The 17,580-nt window shown below is 33.3% G+C and overlaps 1 protein-coding gene across 1 annotated transcript; it reads left to right on the forward strand.

Annotated features, from left to right (window-relative positions):
* Nucleotides 1-12,480, forward strand: LOC110037867 (putative E3 ubiquitin-protein ligase LIN). The gene is made up of 8 exons (XM_020742597.1): nucleotides 1-1,767; nucleotides 2,855-3,139; nucleotides 3,485-3,576; nucleotides 4,487-5,128; nucleotides 5,876-6,020; nucleotides 10,316-10,549; nucleotides 11,158-11,464; nucleotides 12,142-12,480. Exons 1-8 carry the CDS (start codon nucleotides 205-207, stop codon nucleotides 12,258-12,260), a joined length of 3,387 nt encoding a protein of 1,128 aa, XP_020598256.1. The 5' UTR covers nucleotides 1-204; the 3' UTR covers nucleotides 12,261-12,480.
* The last annotated feature ends 5,100 nt before the right edge of the window (nucleotides 12,481-17,580 follow it).

The raw sequence follows: 17,580 nt of genomic DNA on the forward strand, positions 1-17,580 counted from the left end.
CCAGTTGTTAACGAAGCGCAACATCTGTTTCCATGCTCTCCATCTGGCGAACCGGCTCCTTTTCTCCTCTAATGGACTCCAGAAGCACCCGATCGTCCTCTTCCTTTAGTCTTGATCGCTTCTCCATAAACCCCACCTGATCTTCTCACAATTTTCTGATTCTCTCTTTAGAATCTGCGAAGCCATATAGAACAGGGCATCGAAATGACGACCCTGGATGACCTCCTCGCCGAGGATGGATTCGAGAGGGGGAGAAGTAAGCCGAAGTCGTGGCCGAGGGGCGGTATCGACGGGTCGAGTACTACGAGCTTGTCTAGCTTGCTTCTTGGTTCTCCTGTCTCCGAAGTCCGGCCTGCGAGGACGAGGTTGGATGTTAACTGTCGGAGATCTCTTTCGGCGGCGTCGGAGAAAGTCGGGCCGAAACAGCCCATGCAGAACAATGGCGCAGGTTTCGGGCGTTTGCTTGAACCCAATGGTAGGACATTTAGCTTTTGTAATGCACTTGAGAAAGTCGATGGGAGCCCTGGCAATAGTCATCGGAGTTCGTCGACTATCGAGGCTTCTAATGTGGATTGCAAAGCGTCCATGGTTCTGGAGTCGAAACTGAGATATAATAGGTTTTTGAGGAATAACCTGTATGAGAATGAGGAGCCGAAAAGTACGAAGGCCCAAATTTCTCAGGCGAAGCCTAGTTGTGTTAAGGATGCTAGGTTTGGCTGTCCCATGCCTGCACTGGACAACGCTACGCGGAAAGCAATGGCTTCAATGTTAAGCAGTTGCGTTAATCAAATCCTTAATGATGAAAATTTACGGTCATCTTTGCATCAAGCTTGTGTTTCTTCACTGAAATCGACCTGGGTGCAGTATAGACAGTCTAAGGAAAATGGGGTGATATCTGTTCTTGTAGAAGCAATTGAAGCAGTAGAAAAAATAATAGCTCAGGGTCCTAATCAATTTGAACTGAAGAAAGCTTTTGTTATGCTGAGCGTTATCTGCGGCTTGAAGTCTATGGAATCGGATAATGAACATGCCTCTGGGATCCCAAGCTCACATCTTGCTGCTTGTGGCCATCTCTATCTCAGCATTCTTTACAAGATTCAGAAGAAGGATAATATTTCTGCAATGCATCTTCTGCAGGTTTTCTGTGATTCTCCATACCATGCTAGAAAAACTCTGCTCCCAGAACTCTGGAACCACCTGTTCTCATCAAATGTTTCTCATTTGAAGGCATGGTATGAGAAAGAAGAAATATCTATTCCAGTAACATCTGGTGTGATGATGAAGGCTGAGTTTATGGAGAAAGTTTATAATGATGTTGTGGATATGGTTACCTCTCAATTTGCAGCTTACTACAAGGGTTGGCTGATGGTGGACAACAATGGCTCTGCATTGCCTTCCATTCGGATCCCTTTTGCTCCTGTTTCTGATGTAGAAGTTGATGCTGATGAGGTTGTTTCATTAAAATCATTTAATTCAAGCAAATCAGTTCCTTCTAGGACTATGATTAGCAAAAAACTATTTGATTTGAGTCAAGCGAAGACAGATAAAACAACAGATGAAATGGAAAGTAGGGAGGAAAATGAGGTGGATGAGGTATGGGATGAAGCTGAAGAGAGGGAAGCAGATGCTTGGATAAGAAAGTGTGATGAACTCGCTCAAAAAGATAATGAAACTGGCAGCTGCTTTACAGAGTCGGGCGGATATGAAACAGAAAGTTCTCAAGAATATTATGATGCATGTTCTAAACTTTCGGCTTCATCTTTTGAAGTGAGTGATATTATCCATATCTCGATTTTGTTTGATTTTTTTATAGTATTTCTCAGTTTTTCAAGTATGACGCTCTCAAAATGTTTAGTGCAGGAAGATACAACATTGATACTCTTTTGTTAAATGTTCATCTCTGTGCATATGATGTGGGGTGAAGTTTTTGTTATATATATATTTTTTCTATTTTTGGGTAGTTTTAGTTTACTTGGTGTTTGTGATGAAGTTATGATCTATTAACATGATTGTGTAAAAGCTAGCTTTGAGAATAAAATATAAGGAGAAAATTTGTCAAACTGGTCCCCAGACTCTTTTGGCCAAATGTCAATTTAGTCCCCAAAAATAGAAGACTATTTTAGCCCCTATTAAAAAAAAATTTAGGATTAATCTAACACTTCTATAGAATTTGGGCCTAAAATGACCTCAGGCAAATAGTCAGGGGACTGTTTTGGCACTTTACTTAAAATATAACTAACTATTTTGTTGTTACGAGGGAAAAAACTTAAGTTTAGATATTTTACTCGACGCAGTGCTGTGGTTTTTTCTTCCATCTTTTGGCAACTTAGACGTATATAGATTGATTGAACTGCGGTGATTTTGGTGAATAGGTAGTGTGAGAAGATGCTTCATTTATTCTCCCTCTCCCTTCACAAAAATTACTTGTGGCATCAGTGGTTCAGACTATGGAAATTGATGACATTACATTGCTTGTTTTGGTGTTCAGTGTTTTTCTTCTTAGTCATTACTTGTTTTGGTGTTGAATGTTTTTCTTCTTAATTTTTTTAATCATTGTTGATCTAGTGAAAATTATTACTCGAGTTAACAGACTATAGTTGGAAGATAAAATAAGCCAAAAAATGTAATTTAATGCCTAGGATTTAATGAAAATTTTGATAAAGCACTCCTTAGATGCTTAGAAAGTGAATAAAACATGGCAAAAATTTTTATTGTATTTTGAACTCAATCTTAAAGCCAAACTTTTTTTGGTGAATATTTGCCCCTCTCCTCATTTCTTTAATTTTTTTTTGCACGTTATATATGGATCCACTTGTAAGCAATTAGCAACGTAATTATTGAAATATTATTACAGATTACACCGGAAAATGACCGGATGATAGAAGACCGTTGTTGCTCAAGCAGCTTAGACTTCCTTGAGGCTGAAGAAATCAAACACAAAAGTAAAATGGTTTGTTATTCTGATGACAACATAAGACATATTCTTGTTAGAAAGTGTGATTCTGAAGAAAATAAAAATGGATTCAAGCTGGCTAAAGCAGCCTTTCAGTTACAGGCTGCTGATGATTCTAATGAAGCAAATACCCATACCTCAAATCTTCTTATTGATTCACCAGTTTACAATTCAGAACAAGATGAGGTGTCAAAATTTTCCATATTTATTCTTCCCGCCAAAATCGGTCAAAATGCCATTTTTATTAACTTGGTTACATGCTTTTTTATTGGGGCTTTTACTTGCATGCCACTCAATTCTTATGTATTTATGTATATAACACCTATACTTTACCTTTTACATTAATATCACCCAAATCTTTTATATCACATTAAAAATACCACAATTTTAACTTTTAAAAAGTGAAGTATATATTTTCTTGCATAGATAAGGTGGCATGCAAGTAAAAATTAAAGTTTAGATGTTAGATATGTAAAGACATATAAATTGTTTGGTATCTATGTAAATGCCCCTTTTTTATTTTGATCTCAGATGACCGAATTAACACGTACAAAACTTGTACTGGATGAAACTGACTCCGCCAATGAGTTTTTTAGTTCAGGCTCTTTGAAGGAAAGGTCCAGGTGCGCCCTACTGCCATAGTTCATGCTTTTGAATTTTTTTTGCACGCATTCTTAGTGATACATTTTTCTTGAAAAGTGTCTTTTGGGGCATTTACATACATGCCACACAATTCTTATATCTAACACTTAAACATTCATATTTACATGTATACCACCATTATTATCTTTTTAAAAATGAAATACACCTTTTCATGCACAGTTTATGTCTCCAAGATGTTATAAGCGTAAGTATGAAACTTTGCATGCTAGATATGTAAATATATAAGAATTGTGTGCTATGTATGTAAAATTTTGATTGTCTTTTGGGTATTTACATACATGATGCACTATTCTTATGTATTTACATGTCTAACAATTAAACATTCATATTAACATGCATGCCACAATTATTATCTTTTTTTTTTAAAGTGAAATACACCTTTCCATGCAAATGTCTTGGGATTATAAGTGTTAATATGACACTTTTGAGTCCTAGATATGTGAATATATAAATTTATGTAAAATTCCCTTTTCTTTTGGGGCATTTACGTACATGCTACTCTATTTTTATGTATTTACACATCTAACATCTAAACATTTATATTTACATGCATGCCACCATTAATATATTTTTAAAATTGAAATACACCTTTTCATGCATAGGTTTATGACCCCAAGGTGTTTTAAGTGTAAATTATATAAGAATTGTGTGCTATGTATGTAAACTTCTCGTCTTTTGGGTCATTTACATACATAGATATCTAACACCTAAACATTCATATTGACATGCAACCACCTTTATTATCTTTTTAAAGGCGAAGTAAACATTTTCACGCATATGTTTAAATGTTTGTGTTTGTTCAGCTTTCCTGTTTAAGAATTGCGATCTCACTTCCCCCTCTTTGTTTTTCTTCCTGGTTCACCTTTTCAGGGATATTTTTAAAGAAAATTGCCAAGATTCTTTCTTTTCTAGAATTCCGGAAGAGTTTATCTGTCCTCTGACCGGGCGGTTATTTAAGGAGCCCGTGACATTGGAGAGCGGGCATACTTTCGAACTAGCGGCTATCAAAACTAGATTTAACCAAGGCAATAGAACCTGTCCTATAACTGGACAAACATTGAAGTGTCCGCTTATTCCCGATACGAATACGGTGTTAAAACACTTGATCGATGAGTGGCTCGCGAACTGCTTCAGAAACTCCATTTCTGTTGCCTCACAAAGCACGTTCAGCACATCGAAACCAGCTCGTAATGACAGATTTGGCTTGTCTTTAGTAATCGTTGACCAGATATTGAGCGGTTTTAGCTTAAAGGAAGAGAAGGAGAACGTCAAACGTCTTATTTTTTTAGGAGGTCTTCAATTTCTTATTAAAATGTTGGAAGTGGGGAGTTTGGAAGAGAGATCTCGTGTGGCTGAGCTTTTAGTTAAGTGTATTCAGGCTCACGGAGGCTGTAGGAATCACTTGGCAATGAAAATAAGCAAGTCTGCTGTGCTTAACCTCATTCATAGTAAGGAAGTTCGTGCAAGAGCCCGTGCTGTTTGGCTTTTGATAGAATTGATCTGTTTGCACAGGTTTGTGAGTTATAATTATCTTCATTTTGCAAAAGTTTTTGGGGCATTTACATACATACCGCCAAATTCCTATTTATTTACATATATAACCCCAAAGCTTTCTTTTTACGTTTATACCACCTAAATCTTCTATATAACATCAAAATAGCACCATTTTAACTTTTAAAAAGTGAAATACACCTTTTCATTCATGGGCAAGATGTTATGCATGCAAAATAGTGAAATTTAGGTGTTAGATGTATAAATACCTTGGAATTGAGTGGTGTGTGTTTAAATCTTCCAAATATTTGATACTTAATAAACATCATTGTTGGGCAAATAGATTTTTTTTATTACTTTTTTGAATGTCTGGAAATAACAAAAAGATTCAAGTGGATCTTGAAATGTTTGCTGGAGGATTTCTCATAAAGGGCTGAGTATATTGCACATTATCATTGTCTTCAAAATATATTTTTTCTAGTGTATAAGGAATCTAGTTCTCATATCTAACTCCCCAGTTCCTGGATTAATATATATTTTTTATTTTTCATAAATGTATTTGGTATGATCGTCTTGATTGAATAGTAGCTTTTCTTTGGTTCATAAATATATTTTTCACTTTCCTTTCTATTGGAATTCATGCCTGATAATTGCCTTATTTAATAGTAGCTTTTCTTTGGTCCTTAAAAGTACTTTGATTTAGATTCATAAGTAGTCTTCTCTAACATATCTTCAACTGTTCCCATTTGGACTTTTGGATGCCAACAGAAGGGTGGATAGCTTGTCTTTCTTCAGTGCATTGAAAACGGAGGATATTGATAACACCAAGCGTGAGCTTCTTTTGTGCCTTCGGAGCTCTCTGCCTGAAGAAAGAGTGCTTATTGCAGTTCTTCTTTTACATCTTGATCTTATGGTAAGCTTTCTTTATTTGTTCTTCCTTCCAAATGTTTCACTCAGCACCAAGAATATTTGAGAGCTGTATTCATTAGACAAGAACATTGGAAAGCAACTTGGGGGTTGTTTGGTTTTTTGGCATTAATAGAGCGCTGTGAATAAAATACAGTGAATTTACAAATTGGCGTTTATTTGAATAAAAATGGAATGGGGTGTAAAGTTCTGGTGAATTTAGAGTTCACCATTCAATTGGCGTTTATAATCACATACATTTATTTTATATTTAGGGGCTGTTTGGTTTGCTGAAGAATGAATGAAATATAAAAAAAAGAGTGTGATTGAAATACTTTGAAGTTGTTTTCTTTGATTTAAAATTAAATGCAGGAATTTCCATGGTTGTGTTTGGTTTGAAGAAAAACAAAATTAATGTAAAATATGCCTGGCAAAAGCTGCAGCGGCTACCGGTGGGCGGCGACATGCAGAGGGTAGCAGCTGCTAGCAACCATCAGTGGCCATGGTGGGCGACTGACTGTGATTGTGGTGGGCAACGGTCCACAGTGTGCTATTGGTTGCAGTGTCGGGTGGGCCACTGTGATTGCAGAGATAACAATCTACAATTTATAGTATATTTATAAATTGTTCAAATCTAACGAATTTGAAATACAACAGTTTTGAACTACCGGGTGAATTCCAAATTCGTTAAATTTTACAATGCATTTCTTTTTCATCTAACCAAACATCAGAATTTTGAGAACTCAGAGCCAAATAGCCCCTTTAACCAAAATGAACTATTAAAAATTCCAATCCCACTACATTTCAATTACACTCTTCCTTTTTCAGCAAATCAAATGACCCGTTAGTGTGTTAAATTTGCAAGGTTATGAAAACATTGGGAACATGCAAAAAGTTATTTTTATCATAAATAAATTCAGCTGTAGTGTCATAATTTACATCATTTTCATCAACGGGCTCATTTGGTTGGTTGTATTTACACAATAATTTGAAGCACGCGAGAGTATCAATCTTGTCAATTGATAACATGGGAGGCTGCTGTAAGCTAACTCCCTGAGTCTCATTTATTTATTTGTGTTCATTGCCCGATGGATCAATAACCTATCTTCAATGCATTGGTGGCAAAGGCCAATGAATTAGAAGCAATTCATCTATAATTAGTTGATTGCCATGATCTAATTGTTTGGTTGGACTGGATGGTGGAGATGCACCAATAGTGGAAAACTAAAGGCAAATCAAATGTGGCAGATCTTTATCGGCTATCAAAGAACGATTGTCATATGGAAGTCTGACAATAGCTAGTAAAATTTGGTTGAAAAAAAGATTTTAAGTATCAAAAGTTATTGAATCGCTAGTGGTTAACTTTGAATTGGCTAATTGGTTAGCCAACCAGCATTGGTCCATTGATGTATCACAGTTGACTGACTAGTGGTCAATTGTTATTGTCCGTGGCTAATTCAACTCCATTAAAATAGTAGTTTGTTTGTTGTCATTATCTATTTGTTTGTTTAATACTCTTCTAACCATCTGTGCTATGAAATTTAGGTAAATCTTGTTCAGGAGGACGAAACTAAAGGGGTATTGGGAATTGGGCTAAATAGACAATTTGTCAAGTTTGTTTGTAATTTAAAAGTTTAAGCCATAGGTAAAGACCAATCATTTTTTATTTTTAAACCAACTTATTTTTGAACAGTTCAATCTGATCTACAATCTCTCCCTCACGTGAGAGCACTCCACTTTGATCATCACTCCCCTATAAATAAATTTTTTTTTTTTGAGATCTTTGAGGTTCATGCACCAAAGGGTCACTTAATTACGTAGATGTTTTGTCATAATCGGCTGCTCTTCGGCCTTGTTCGACCAAAGGTAGGTAAATCTTGTTAGGGAGGGAGAAGCTGAAGGGGTATTGAGAATTTAACTAAATAGACAACTTAGAAGTTTAAGCCATAAGTAAAAAACCAATCATCTTTTTTTATTTTTAAACCGACATATATTTCAACAATTCAATATGATCAAATCCAAGCCTCACATTTCTTAACAATCTCTCTTTCACGTGAGAGCACTCCATTTTGATCAGCACTCTCCTTTATGCACAATATATACTCTCCTATATACACAATATATATATCTATATATATATATATATATATATATATATGAAGATATATTTGGATATCATGAGCCTTGTTAAAAGCCATGGCATGGATGGCCGAGATTTATGGAAAATCACTAATCAACTGAATCACTCGATATCAGCCAGACTACAACTCTATTTTCACTTTTTAAGGGGCATGAAACTACAGAGGGAACATGAGTTAGGCTTATGTTGATGTAGAAAATGTTTCATTTGAGGTACAATGTGATTGATGTTGAGTGTTCTTATATAATGAGAAGATTATTAAGCGACGTAAGACTTGTATTTAGTCTAACATTGGAGTTGAAAAATATGTTGATGTAAAAATACAATTGACTGGGCCTACTCATAAATTTAAGTTTTTAGGTCGATAGTAGTTTGAAAACTATTGTATAAAGCACCCTTGTTATTGAGATATGGGGATAGTTTCCCTACTAACAGTTTTTTGTTTTTCATGCATTCCTAAAAGCTGTATTTAATATCTACAAATATGTTATACCTAGTACCGAATGCCTAGCCCCTACAAAATTATTGACTAGAATCTATAAGCATTATATAATTGGATGATTGCATGGTGTTCAAAACCATCCCGTGTTCATTGCCTTCATTTAATTTGGTGTAGAGACAAATACAGAGTGTTGGTTGGTGAAATGACCAGAAAATGGTAGTTATCTATGTCGGTGTCATGCAGATGAATTCTTTGTTAGGTGGTCAACAAGATTTTTTGACACTAGAGGTGGTAGGCTTTCCTCTGTATTTGTTAAGCTTAGCTGATGGAGGAATCATACTTTGTTTCCAAAAGGGAATCCTGAAGAGAGAGAGAGAGAGAGCACTACTACTAAGATAAAAGTGAAAAAATATTTGAATACTTTCTTTATCTCCTGTCAACTTGAACAACCATCTCTCTATTTCTCTATAGAAATAGGTCTTGTACCCTTCATTGCAAGTTACTTTATTTCCTCGATCACATTACGTCATTTTGACTTTTGGATGCAGACTTTCCCCTTACACACTTGGCGTTTATGTATTGGTCCTAATCGTTGGCTACTAGCCAGTCATTTTCCTTCATGCTGTTAGCTACAATAGCTGCTGATCTATCGCATAATCTTCCCATGACCATAAGTGAACATTATAATGCAAAACCGTAAGAACTTGTTAACTATAGAAGGATCACTTATAGGTGTCTAATTGCTAATTATTTTAAAGTATAATTAGATTTAAATGATGCTCTGCCAAGCAAAGCAGTTAAACGCCTTCATAAGATTACAATCATTCAATTAATAATTCACTTTAATAACTTCTTAACTACGGTAAAATTGCTTCAGGTCATATGATTTCTAATTGCTCTTGAGAATCATTACAGTTAAACTACGCTAAACCAATCCATAGAGTTGCAAACCTTCATAAGATGAGAAAAATCCAAGTAAAGTTGAATTGGAGTAACATTTCGAACGTTTTAAAAAATAAGGTTTACAATTTATGTGAATTTGATTTCTATTTAACGAAATCATTCTTATAGTGAAGCCAGCTTATCAATGCGTATTGAACTGTATTCTTTTGGTGATTTAAATGGACCGATTTGATTCTGCATTTTTTATTAGGAAGATTTACATACATATCTCTCAATTCCGAATAATTTGAATTTATTCATGCATAATACACATATATATGTTTAGGCCCACTATAAAACTTCTACCAGGCCAGCTATATTACTTGGATGCTATTTGTGGGTTATAAGAACGCTAATAGCTAAGTTGAGCATAACCAAGATAAAAATATTGAGATAGCCGTGTCACAAAATAGGAAAGATAAATTAGCGGGTAATTATATTACTAAAATAGATGTAGGTGATTTGGACGTGTAAAATGTAATGTAAAGATGTGTCCCTTAGACAAGGTGATAAAATTAGTGCTGTTGGATTAAAAATAAATATGAGTAGATCTTTTGTAACATTGCAAGTATAGGTTTGACATCTCATAGAAAACTAAGCATGACATATTTCACGTGTGTACATTTTACATTTGTTGTATGTTATTGAAAACTATCATTGTCATGACAAAAGGCAGACTTGCAATTTGTACTAATATCATAGGCGATCATTACATTCTCATAAACCTTTCGTATACCGCGCTACATTATGTAAACTCAAGATGATAAATATTTGTCAGGATGAATCCCGGAAGTATAGTGTTTACAAAGAGGAGGCTGTGAAGTGCATTGTGAAAGCGCTTGAGTGCTGTCTGTTCAGTAAGAAGTTTATACCAAATTGTCAAAGGGCCCTCCTCATGCTCACCGGTCATTTCTCCTTTACTGGGGAGATGATCATTGAGTCTTGGCTGTTGAAGAAAGCTGGATACATTTGTAAAAGTTGCAATGATGAGGATGATCGAACAATATCAGAGGTATCTTGCTACTTTTTCACACCGTTCTTTTTGTTCAACTTACAAATTGTTCTATCATGATTTATTTATTGAAACATTAGGTAAATGCATACATCGTTCTGTCGTGATTTATTTATTGAAAATTGATACATTCTTTAACAGCATAAATCCTCACTAAAAGATACATCATTGATTCTACATAAAACTCACTACTCGAATATGTTCCAACTCTGGCAAAGCAAATTATGAAATCACATGTTGGAAGATTTTAGGGGCATTTACATACAGAGCGCACAAGTCTAATGTATTTACATATCTCATAACGAAACATTCATGTTTACACACATAGATCTCAAATATTTAATATCTTATTAAAAATAGCATCTTTAACACTTTTCAAAAGCGAGATACACATTTTCATGCATAAGTTTAAATCACCAAGTGTTATGTACGTAAATATGAAAGCTTAGGTGTTTGATATGCAAATACATAAGAATTGTGTGCTCCGCATGTAAACTTCCCTTTAGAATAATACAACTTATCATTCTTGGAATATGTTTGCCGAAATAATTTATCTAATAAGTTAACTTCATTGGATTTTATTCAAAATTGAGTTTTACTTAATTTAGGAAGAATCAAAGATGAAAGAAGAGTGGTTGAAGAGCATGGCTTCGGTCCTTCTTCATTATGGAAAGAAGTCGTTCGAGAAGACTCTTTCCAAGTGTTGGAAGAACGGAGACCAAGATCTGGCGAGAGTGTGCACTGTCACTGCCGCATGGCTAAGCCATGCGCTTCCTTCTCTGTCTGTTCCTGCATTACAGCTCTCTGCTTTTTGGGCTTTCATGCCAAGGCTGAAAGAATGCTTGAAAATTGATCTGGATATTGAGCTCAAGGTGTTTGCTTCCTTCAGTTTTCTCAACTTCAGCAAGATTTTGGGTAAGCATCTAAAACAAAGTGAAATTTACATACATACCACACAAATTTCATTATTTACATACTGGACACCTAAAGTTTGATATTTATATTTATAATACTCTGATGTTATGAACCTATGCATAAAACAGTATATATTTCACTTTTTAAAAAGTTAATAATTATAATATTTTTGATTTGATGTTAATGATTTTAGTGATCTTTATAAATATAAAAGTTTATGTTTTAGATATGTATATATATAAAATTTCCACAAAAAATGTACCATCTTCATACGCGTCTAGATTAAAGCCTCAACATTCAATTTGACAAATTAGATCCTACAAAAGACTGAAGTAATGAAAATTCTTGCTTATTAATGTAGTCATTATTTTAAATATAACAGTAAAAGCCGGGCGAGTATCATAAAGCATTTTTAGGAATAAAAGCATGGTTAAGTTCTTTCTACTATTACAGCTTACCGTATAAAATCTCTTGTGGCGAGCACATAAGGTGTGAAAACTTTAGCCTGATGCTTTCAAAATTAGATAATTGACAATGCGTTAAATTGAGTAATGCAGTCTTTTTTCAGGTCGTATATGCTCTCTCTCTCTCTATATATATAGGCACACCCACACAAACACATGCGCTCCCACACATGAAAACTGAAAAATCTCCTTTTTCTGTATTTTTGAATGCAGAATGTAGGATCCCTCTCTTAACATTTGCAGATGAGATCCATGATCCTCTCAAGCGCCTAAAACAGGTTACTTGGACGGCCAACCATCTTTACAATGCCATCTTTGGTGAAAACTCATGATATATATATATACAAACACACAAATTCGTTCTGTAAATTTAAAGCATAGTTTTGCAATGCAAATATGAATAAAGATACCATTCAAATAGCTTATAGGACAGATTGTAAGATTCTTGTACACTGTATAATTTGTATTCCGTCTTGTCTGTTTACGAGTTCATATCCATTTTCACTTTTCTGGATGTATTTGTCACCATGATTTTCTTAGTGTAGTAAAAGGTGCTGAAATACACAAGCAGGATTTTTCCCTTTGTTGTATAAGATTGAAAACAGTTCATTTACTATTTCTTAGAATCGTAAAATGCATGTGAGGTGTAAAAAATTGACCAGCAATATAAACTCACTCAAATTTGACTAAAAAATTTTTGGATTTGGCTTGGCGCAGATAAATTTCAAGTCAGATTTGAATTATGAATCTTAAATTGTTTAATTTTTCAAGAGGGGGTTTGGCAACCACCCCCTTGAATTTCGAAGTTTAAACTAACAAGAGTGACACTTCTTTGTCTTTTGCCCTTCTTAAAATATTATTTTGCCCCCTTACGTTGCCATTGCCTCCTCTTCCACTCTTGCACAAAATGGTAGCAAAATCTTGGCGGAGCACAAGGCAAGACGGCGATTAGGAAGGAAAGTTGCATTGAAGGATGGAAGCGCTTCGAGGAAGAGGAGATTCTTGCCAAGAAAATGACTGTTAGTGTGGTGGCATGGTTAATGGAGGAGTGGTTAATGGAGGAGTTGGCGGATAACTAACTCTCATTTGTGGCTTGATTAATTGTGAATTATTTATACGAAGCTCTAGGTTGATGGGATCAATAAATTTAACATTTTGTACTGAAAGAATGAATGATTGCTCTATTATTACACCTCCTAGTAAATTTACGTTTAAATTTTTTGTTATTCTTGTGTCTATATTACATGAGAGAAAATTGAGAAATGATCATTTGAAAAAAAGGAAGATATAATTAAATCCTACTCATTTCTAATCCATTTACATATTTAACACCTAAACTTCTATTTTTACATACATACCACCTTATATACATATCGAATGGTGTATATCACTTTTTTTGAATTAAAATAGTGGTATTTTCATGTGATATGAAAGATTCTAGTGATATAAATGTGTTAGATATGTAAATACATAGGAATTGTGTGATAATAATTGTGTGATATGATAAGGATTATCATTTCATGATCATAATGAATTGTGTGAATCAATTAATCAAAGAAATTTTTTGTAATTGTTTCATTTCCTTGTGAATCATAATGAAGAAGTGAAAAGAGTTTGCCCCCTTCAAAAAAGAGGATGCTTACGCCCAGACTCAACTTAAAATTAAACGGTTAACTTGAAATTGACTCCGGATTAAGCTGTCATTTAAAATTGACTCAAAATTGATTTGAAATTGGCTCTAAGTTGACACAAATAGCTATTATGTCTTGTGTTAAATATATTATATAGGTTTGGCTCTGGTTAGCCAGTATAAAGCAGGTTGGGTTCGAGTTCGACTAACTTATTTAATATTCGAATTAGGTATGGGTAAAATAACTTTGAGTAAGGCCAATTTTGGGTTAGAGCCAAAATTGACCTATGAATTTGGTTTGACATCTAAAAATACAAAAGAGAACATCTTCACCTGAACGTTTTTGAAAAAAATTACTTTCGTTCAATTGGTTCGTCTGTCAACTTATTAGTTGCTGCAATTATGGCCATTAGTGCATGAATATATGTCATGCCTCTCATTTATCACTTGATTAGGAGCCAGATCAACTTTTCTTTTCTCTGTGTGAGAGTAACATGCAGTTCAAAATACAAGGTTATATTTTTTTATCATTAAAGAATTAAACAATGATTACAAAATTTTCAATCTATTTTATATTGATTGACAATGATGTGTTAGGTTCATTGGGAATCAAGATAAACTCTTATTTATTAATATGCGAGATAAGATGTTCATTGTGTCAATCATCATTGATTCGACTGTGCAATCAATGATTGATAATCTTCATTGCAGAAAATGCCCTCTCAACTGTAGCAGTAGCAACAGATGAAGTTAATGCTAAGATGATAAGTTTGTAAATTAAATGATACACATAACCATTCTTTGCTTTGATAGGGTATTTTGCAAGATCAACAATGTGTCTTATTGAAGAAAAATCACCACTAGAGCACAATTGAGAGTTATAACCTCAATTGTAGAAAAATTATTAACATATAACTTTGCAAGACAAATTAGCTTTCTTTGATTAAAAGGTGACAATAAATCACTTAGATTTATATGTCCTATACAAAAAGGTAATTCAGTACTTGCTTCAGAGAAGTAGTTATTCAGCTCTTGAAGTTGTATAATAATTACGGTGTAGAACAAGTCAGTATGATAATCAAAAAGCCTTAAAGGTGGAATTCATATTTCCAATATTAATTTAAAAAGTATTGCAAACGCGAGACATTTCTTTCAATAAAGAATTTCATTCATTCTGTCACATCATTTGTAATCGTTGTTTCGATACACGCATCAAGTTTTTTTTTTACATTTTCAATGTTTTGATATTCTTTTATTATAAAGATTGTGATGATTCATTTATAAAGCCTAAAATATCAATCATTGAATGTATTATGAAGATAAATTTAATTTTTTTTCATTGTATCCATTAAAATGTCAGCTTCAATTGATTGTTAATCATGTACTTCTTTTATAAACTCTAGCATTTCAAGTATGTATATGTTTTGATGAGACTAATTAAAGTATAAAGATGTGAGCTCTAATGAGTATCTCTAGCTCATTGCGAATTAGCTTCTTGATTCAAATTACACGTGTTAATTAAATATCTTTCAAAATAAAATTCTCATGTTGAATGGTTTTAAGAGCATCACTTCTTTTGCAAGAAGTTCCAAATGTGTTTAAGATTCTTGAAGGGAACTCAAAAAGATATTTTACATGTCAATGATGTTTTGCTACAACCATCAAGTATAATTGAAGAGTATTAGCAAATTAATGAACATAGAATACTTGAGGATTATCATAAAGAATGAGTGCTTTCTAATCATTGCACTTGCCTCTCATATTATATGCACTGTCATAGCTTGAGTCATGTACTTTATATTAACTTAATGAATGCTTCGCAAGAATGAATTTAAGAGTTGTTTTGAGTGCAACTGTAGTTATTGAAAAAATATGTTTTAATAACAATAAAATTTTCAATAACTTGCCCTTTTTTATCGACATATCTTATTGTGACAACCAACAATTCTTTTGTTGACACATTACGAGATTCATCAACTATGATAGAGAGATATGAATCACTTATACCTCCTATGATGGAAGCTGAAGACTCAACTGTTGCGCTTGATAAAGTTATTTTTGAACCTTTGGTGATAGTTATAGTTTGTATTACATTTTCAAATGTAATTTTTCGATTTCTTTATTATGATTTGCAAGAAAATGTATTAGCTCCAATTAATTTTCTTGATTAATTAATTATGATGATTCATCATATGCACGAAATGATAATCCTTTTTGTAGAAAAATTCGATTACAATCAACAACTACAATAAATATGAACATATATATTTTTTTATTCATCTCATTCTTACTCAACCACATGATAGAAATACTCTATATTTGAGCTTCTATTAGATATTCATATTTTTGTCTTGCTTTAATGTGAGCCTTATGATGATCACCAACTAGAGCTTTTTTTTTTTTTTCCTTCCAATTTTTAGCTCCCATCTCTTTGACTTGTACCAACCAATTCTTGAGTCTTAAATAGATAATAATAGAGACACTATATTACATCTTTTTCGTGCACTATCCTCTAATCAAGTTAGATACTTCTTAAATTACTTTGAATTAAATGTCCGAGCAATGTTAGCCATTATTGTTTGAGAAAAATTATGACTTTTTGGTTGATGTGGTTTCTTAAGCAAATACGTTCTTAGAACACTATTCCTATCATTTATATCATAACTCTATAAATAGAGCAACGAAGCTCATGGTCAGGCAGAAGTTTATCTATATTAATTTTCTCTCATTCTTTTCTTTTTAAATAATGATCAATTTAATAAGCATTTACATAAAAAAAAAATTATAATATCATTATAAATAATTGAAAATTTATAATCAAATATCTTTCATATGAATATTAAAATAACTTATGCTAAACAAATAAATCAATCAAATTTTGATAATTTAATATTTAACAACAATTAGGTGTAAATAAAAATAAAATATTAGAAAAAAGAGGAACACAATTGAACATTATTTAAAATAAAAGCACCCTGACAATTATTTTTAAAATGAAGATACACTGAATCGATCATTTTTAAAAATAAAAACAAAAACACAGCCATTTTTAAAAATAAAAACATACTTCCTATAATTTTGAAAAAATAAAGACACACTAGCTAACTTTAAAAAGTATATAATTCATCATCATAACTGAACTAACTTCATCCCAAATTACTGCCAATCCCCAATTTAAAAAAAAAACAAATAATAATAAGGAAAAAAGAAATGCTATTAACATGAAATATATTTTAAGCTAATAAAAAATAAAATTTGAGGGTTATGCATATAAATATGGAAGCATAGTAGTAGGACATGTAAATAAATAAGAATTGTGTGGTATGCATGTCAATGTATGTAAATATATACGTCTCAAAGCTGTTATTACAAAAATGCCTATAAATTGCGACACCAAGATCATGACAATGTGTTTTTGGTGTAAACTTAAAGAGCTTAAGGGTTATGCAATTAACTCCACTTTCTTTTCAAATATTACAATTGAAGAATCTATAACTACAAACATCCATTTTTGCCTACTAGTGGTTTATCATAACACCAACAAGTTGTTCTTTGCAATCAAATTCAATAAACACAAATTAATCCATTTTCTATGAGCCTTTTTATGAATTGAATTCACTATTGATAAAAGCAAAAAATGGAACGAGAAAAATTGCACGCAGAAAAAAACACCAAATTGGCCTACGTCCACGGAGCTGCAGAGGATTTTACTACTTCGAGGAATTACACCGTCAAACGTCTCGATGTTTACAAGAAAATCTTTATTTTCTTCTCTTCCTTCCTCTCGCTCTCTCTCTCTCTTCCTCTCTTACTCTCTTAGAGGACTTGGCTTGTGGTTTCGCTTGGCTTGATGACAAGCCATAAGATGCTATTTATAGAAACTAGTAGAGCGATGGGTGGGAGGTAGGTGAGCGGTAGGTGGGTAGGTGGGAAGGTAGGTGAGCGGCAAATAAGATTTTTAATTAGGAAGCTAATTAACAACAATTAATTAAATTGCGATGGATTGAGTCTCTACATTACCC

The sequence above is a fragment of the Phalaenopsis equestris genome, unplaced genomic scaffold (genome assembly GCF_001263595.1).
Source record: "Phalaenopsis equestris unplaced genomic scaffold, ASM126359v1 Scaffold000002, whole genome shotgun sequence".
Classification (NCBI taxonomy): domain Eukaryota; kingdom Viridiplantae; phylum Streptophyta; class Magnoliopsida; order Asparagales; family Orchidaceae; genus Phalaenopsis; species Phalaenopsis equestris.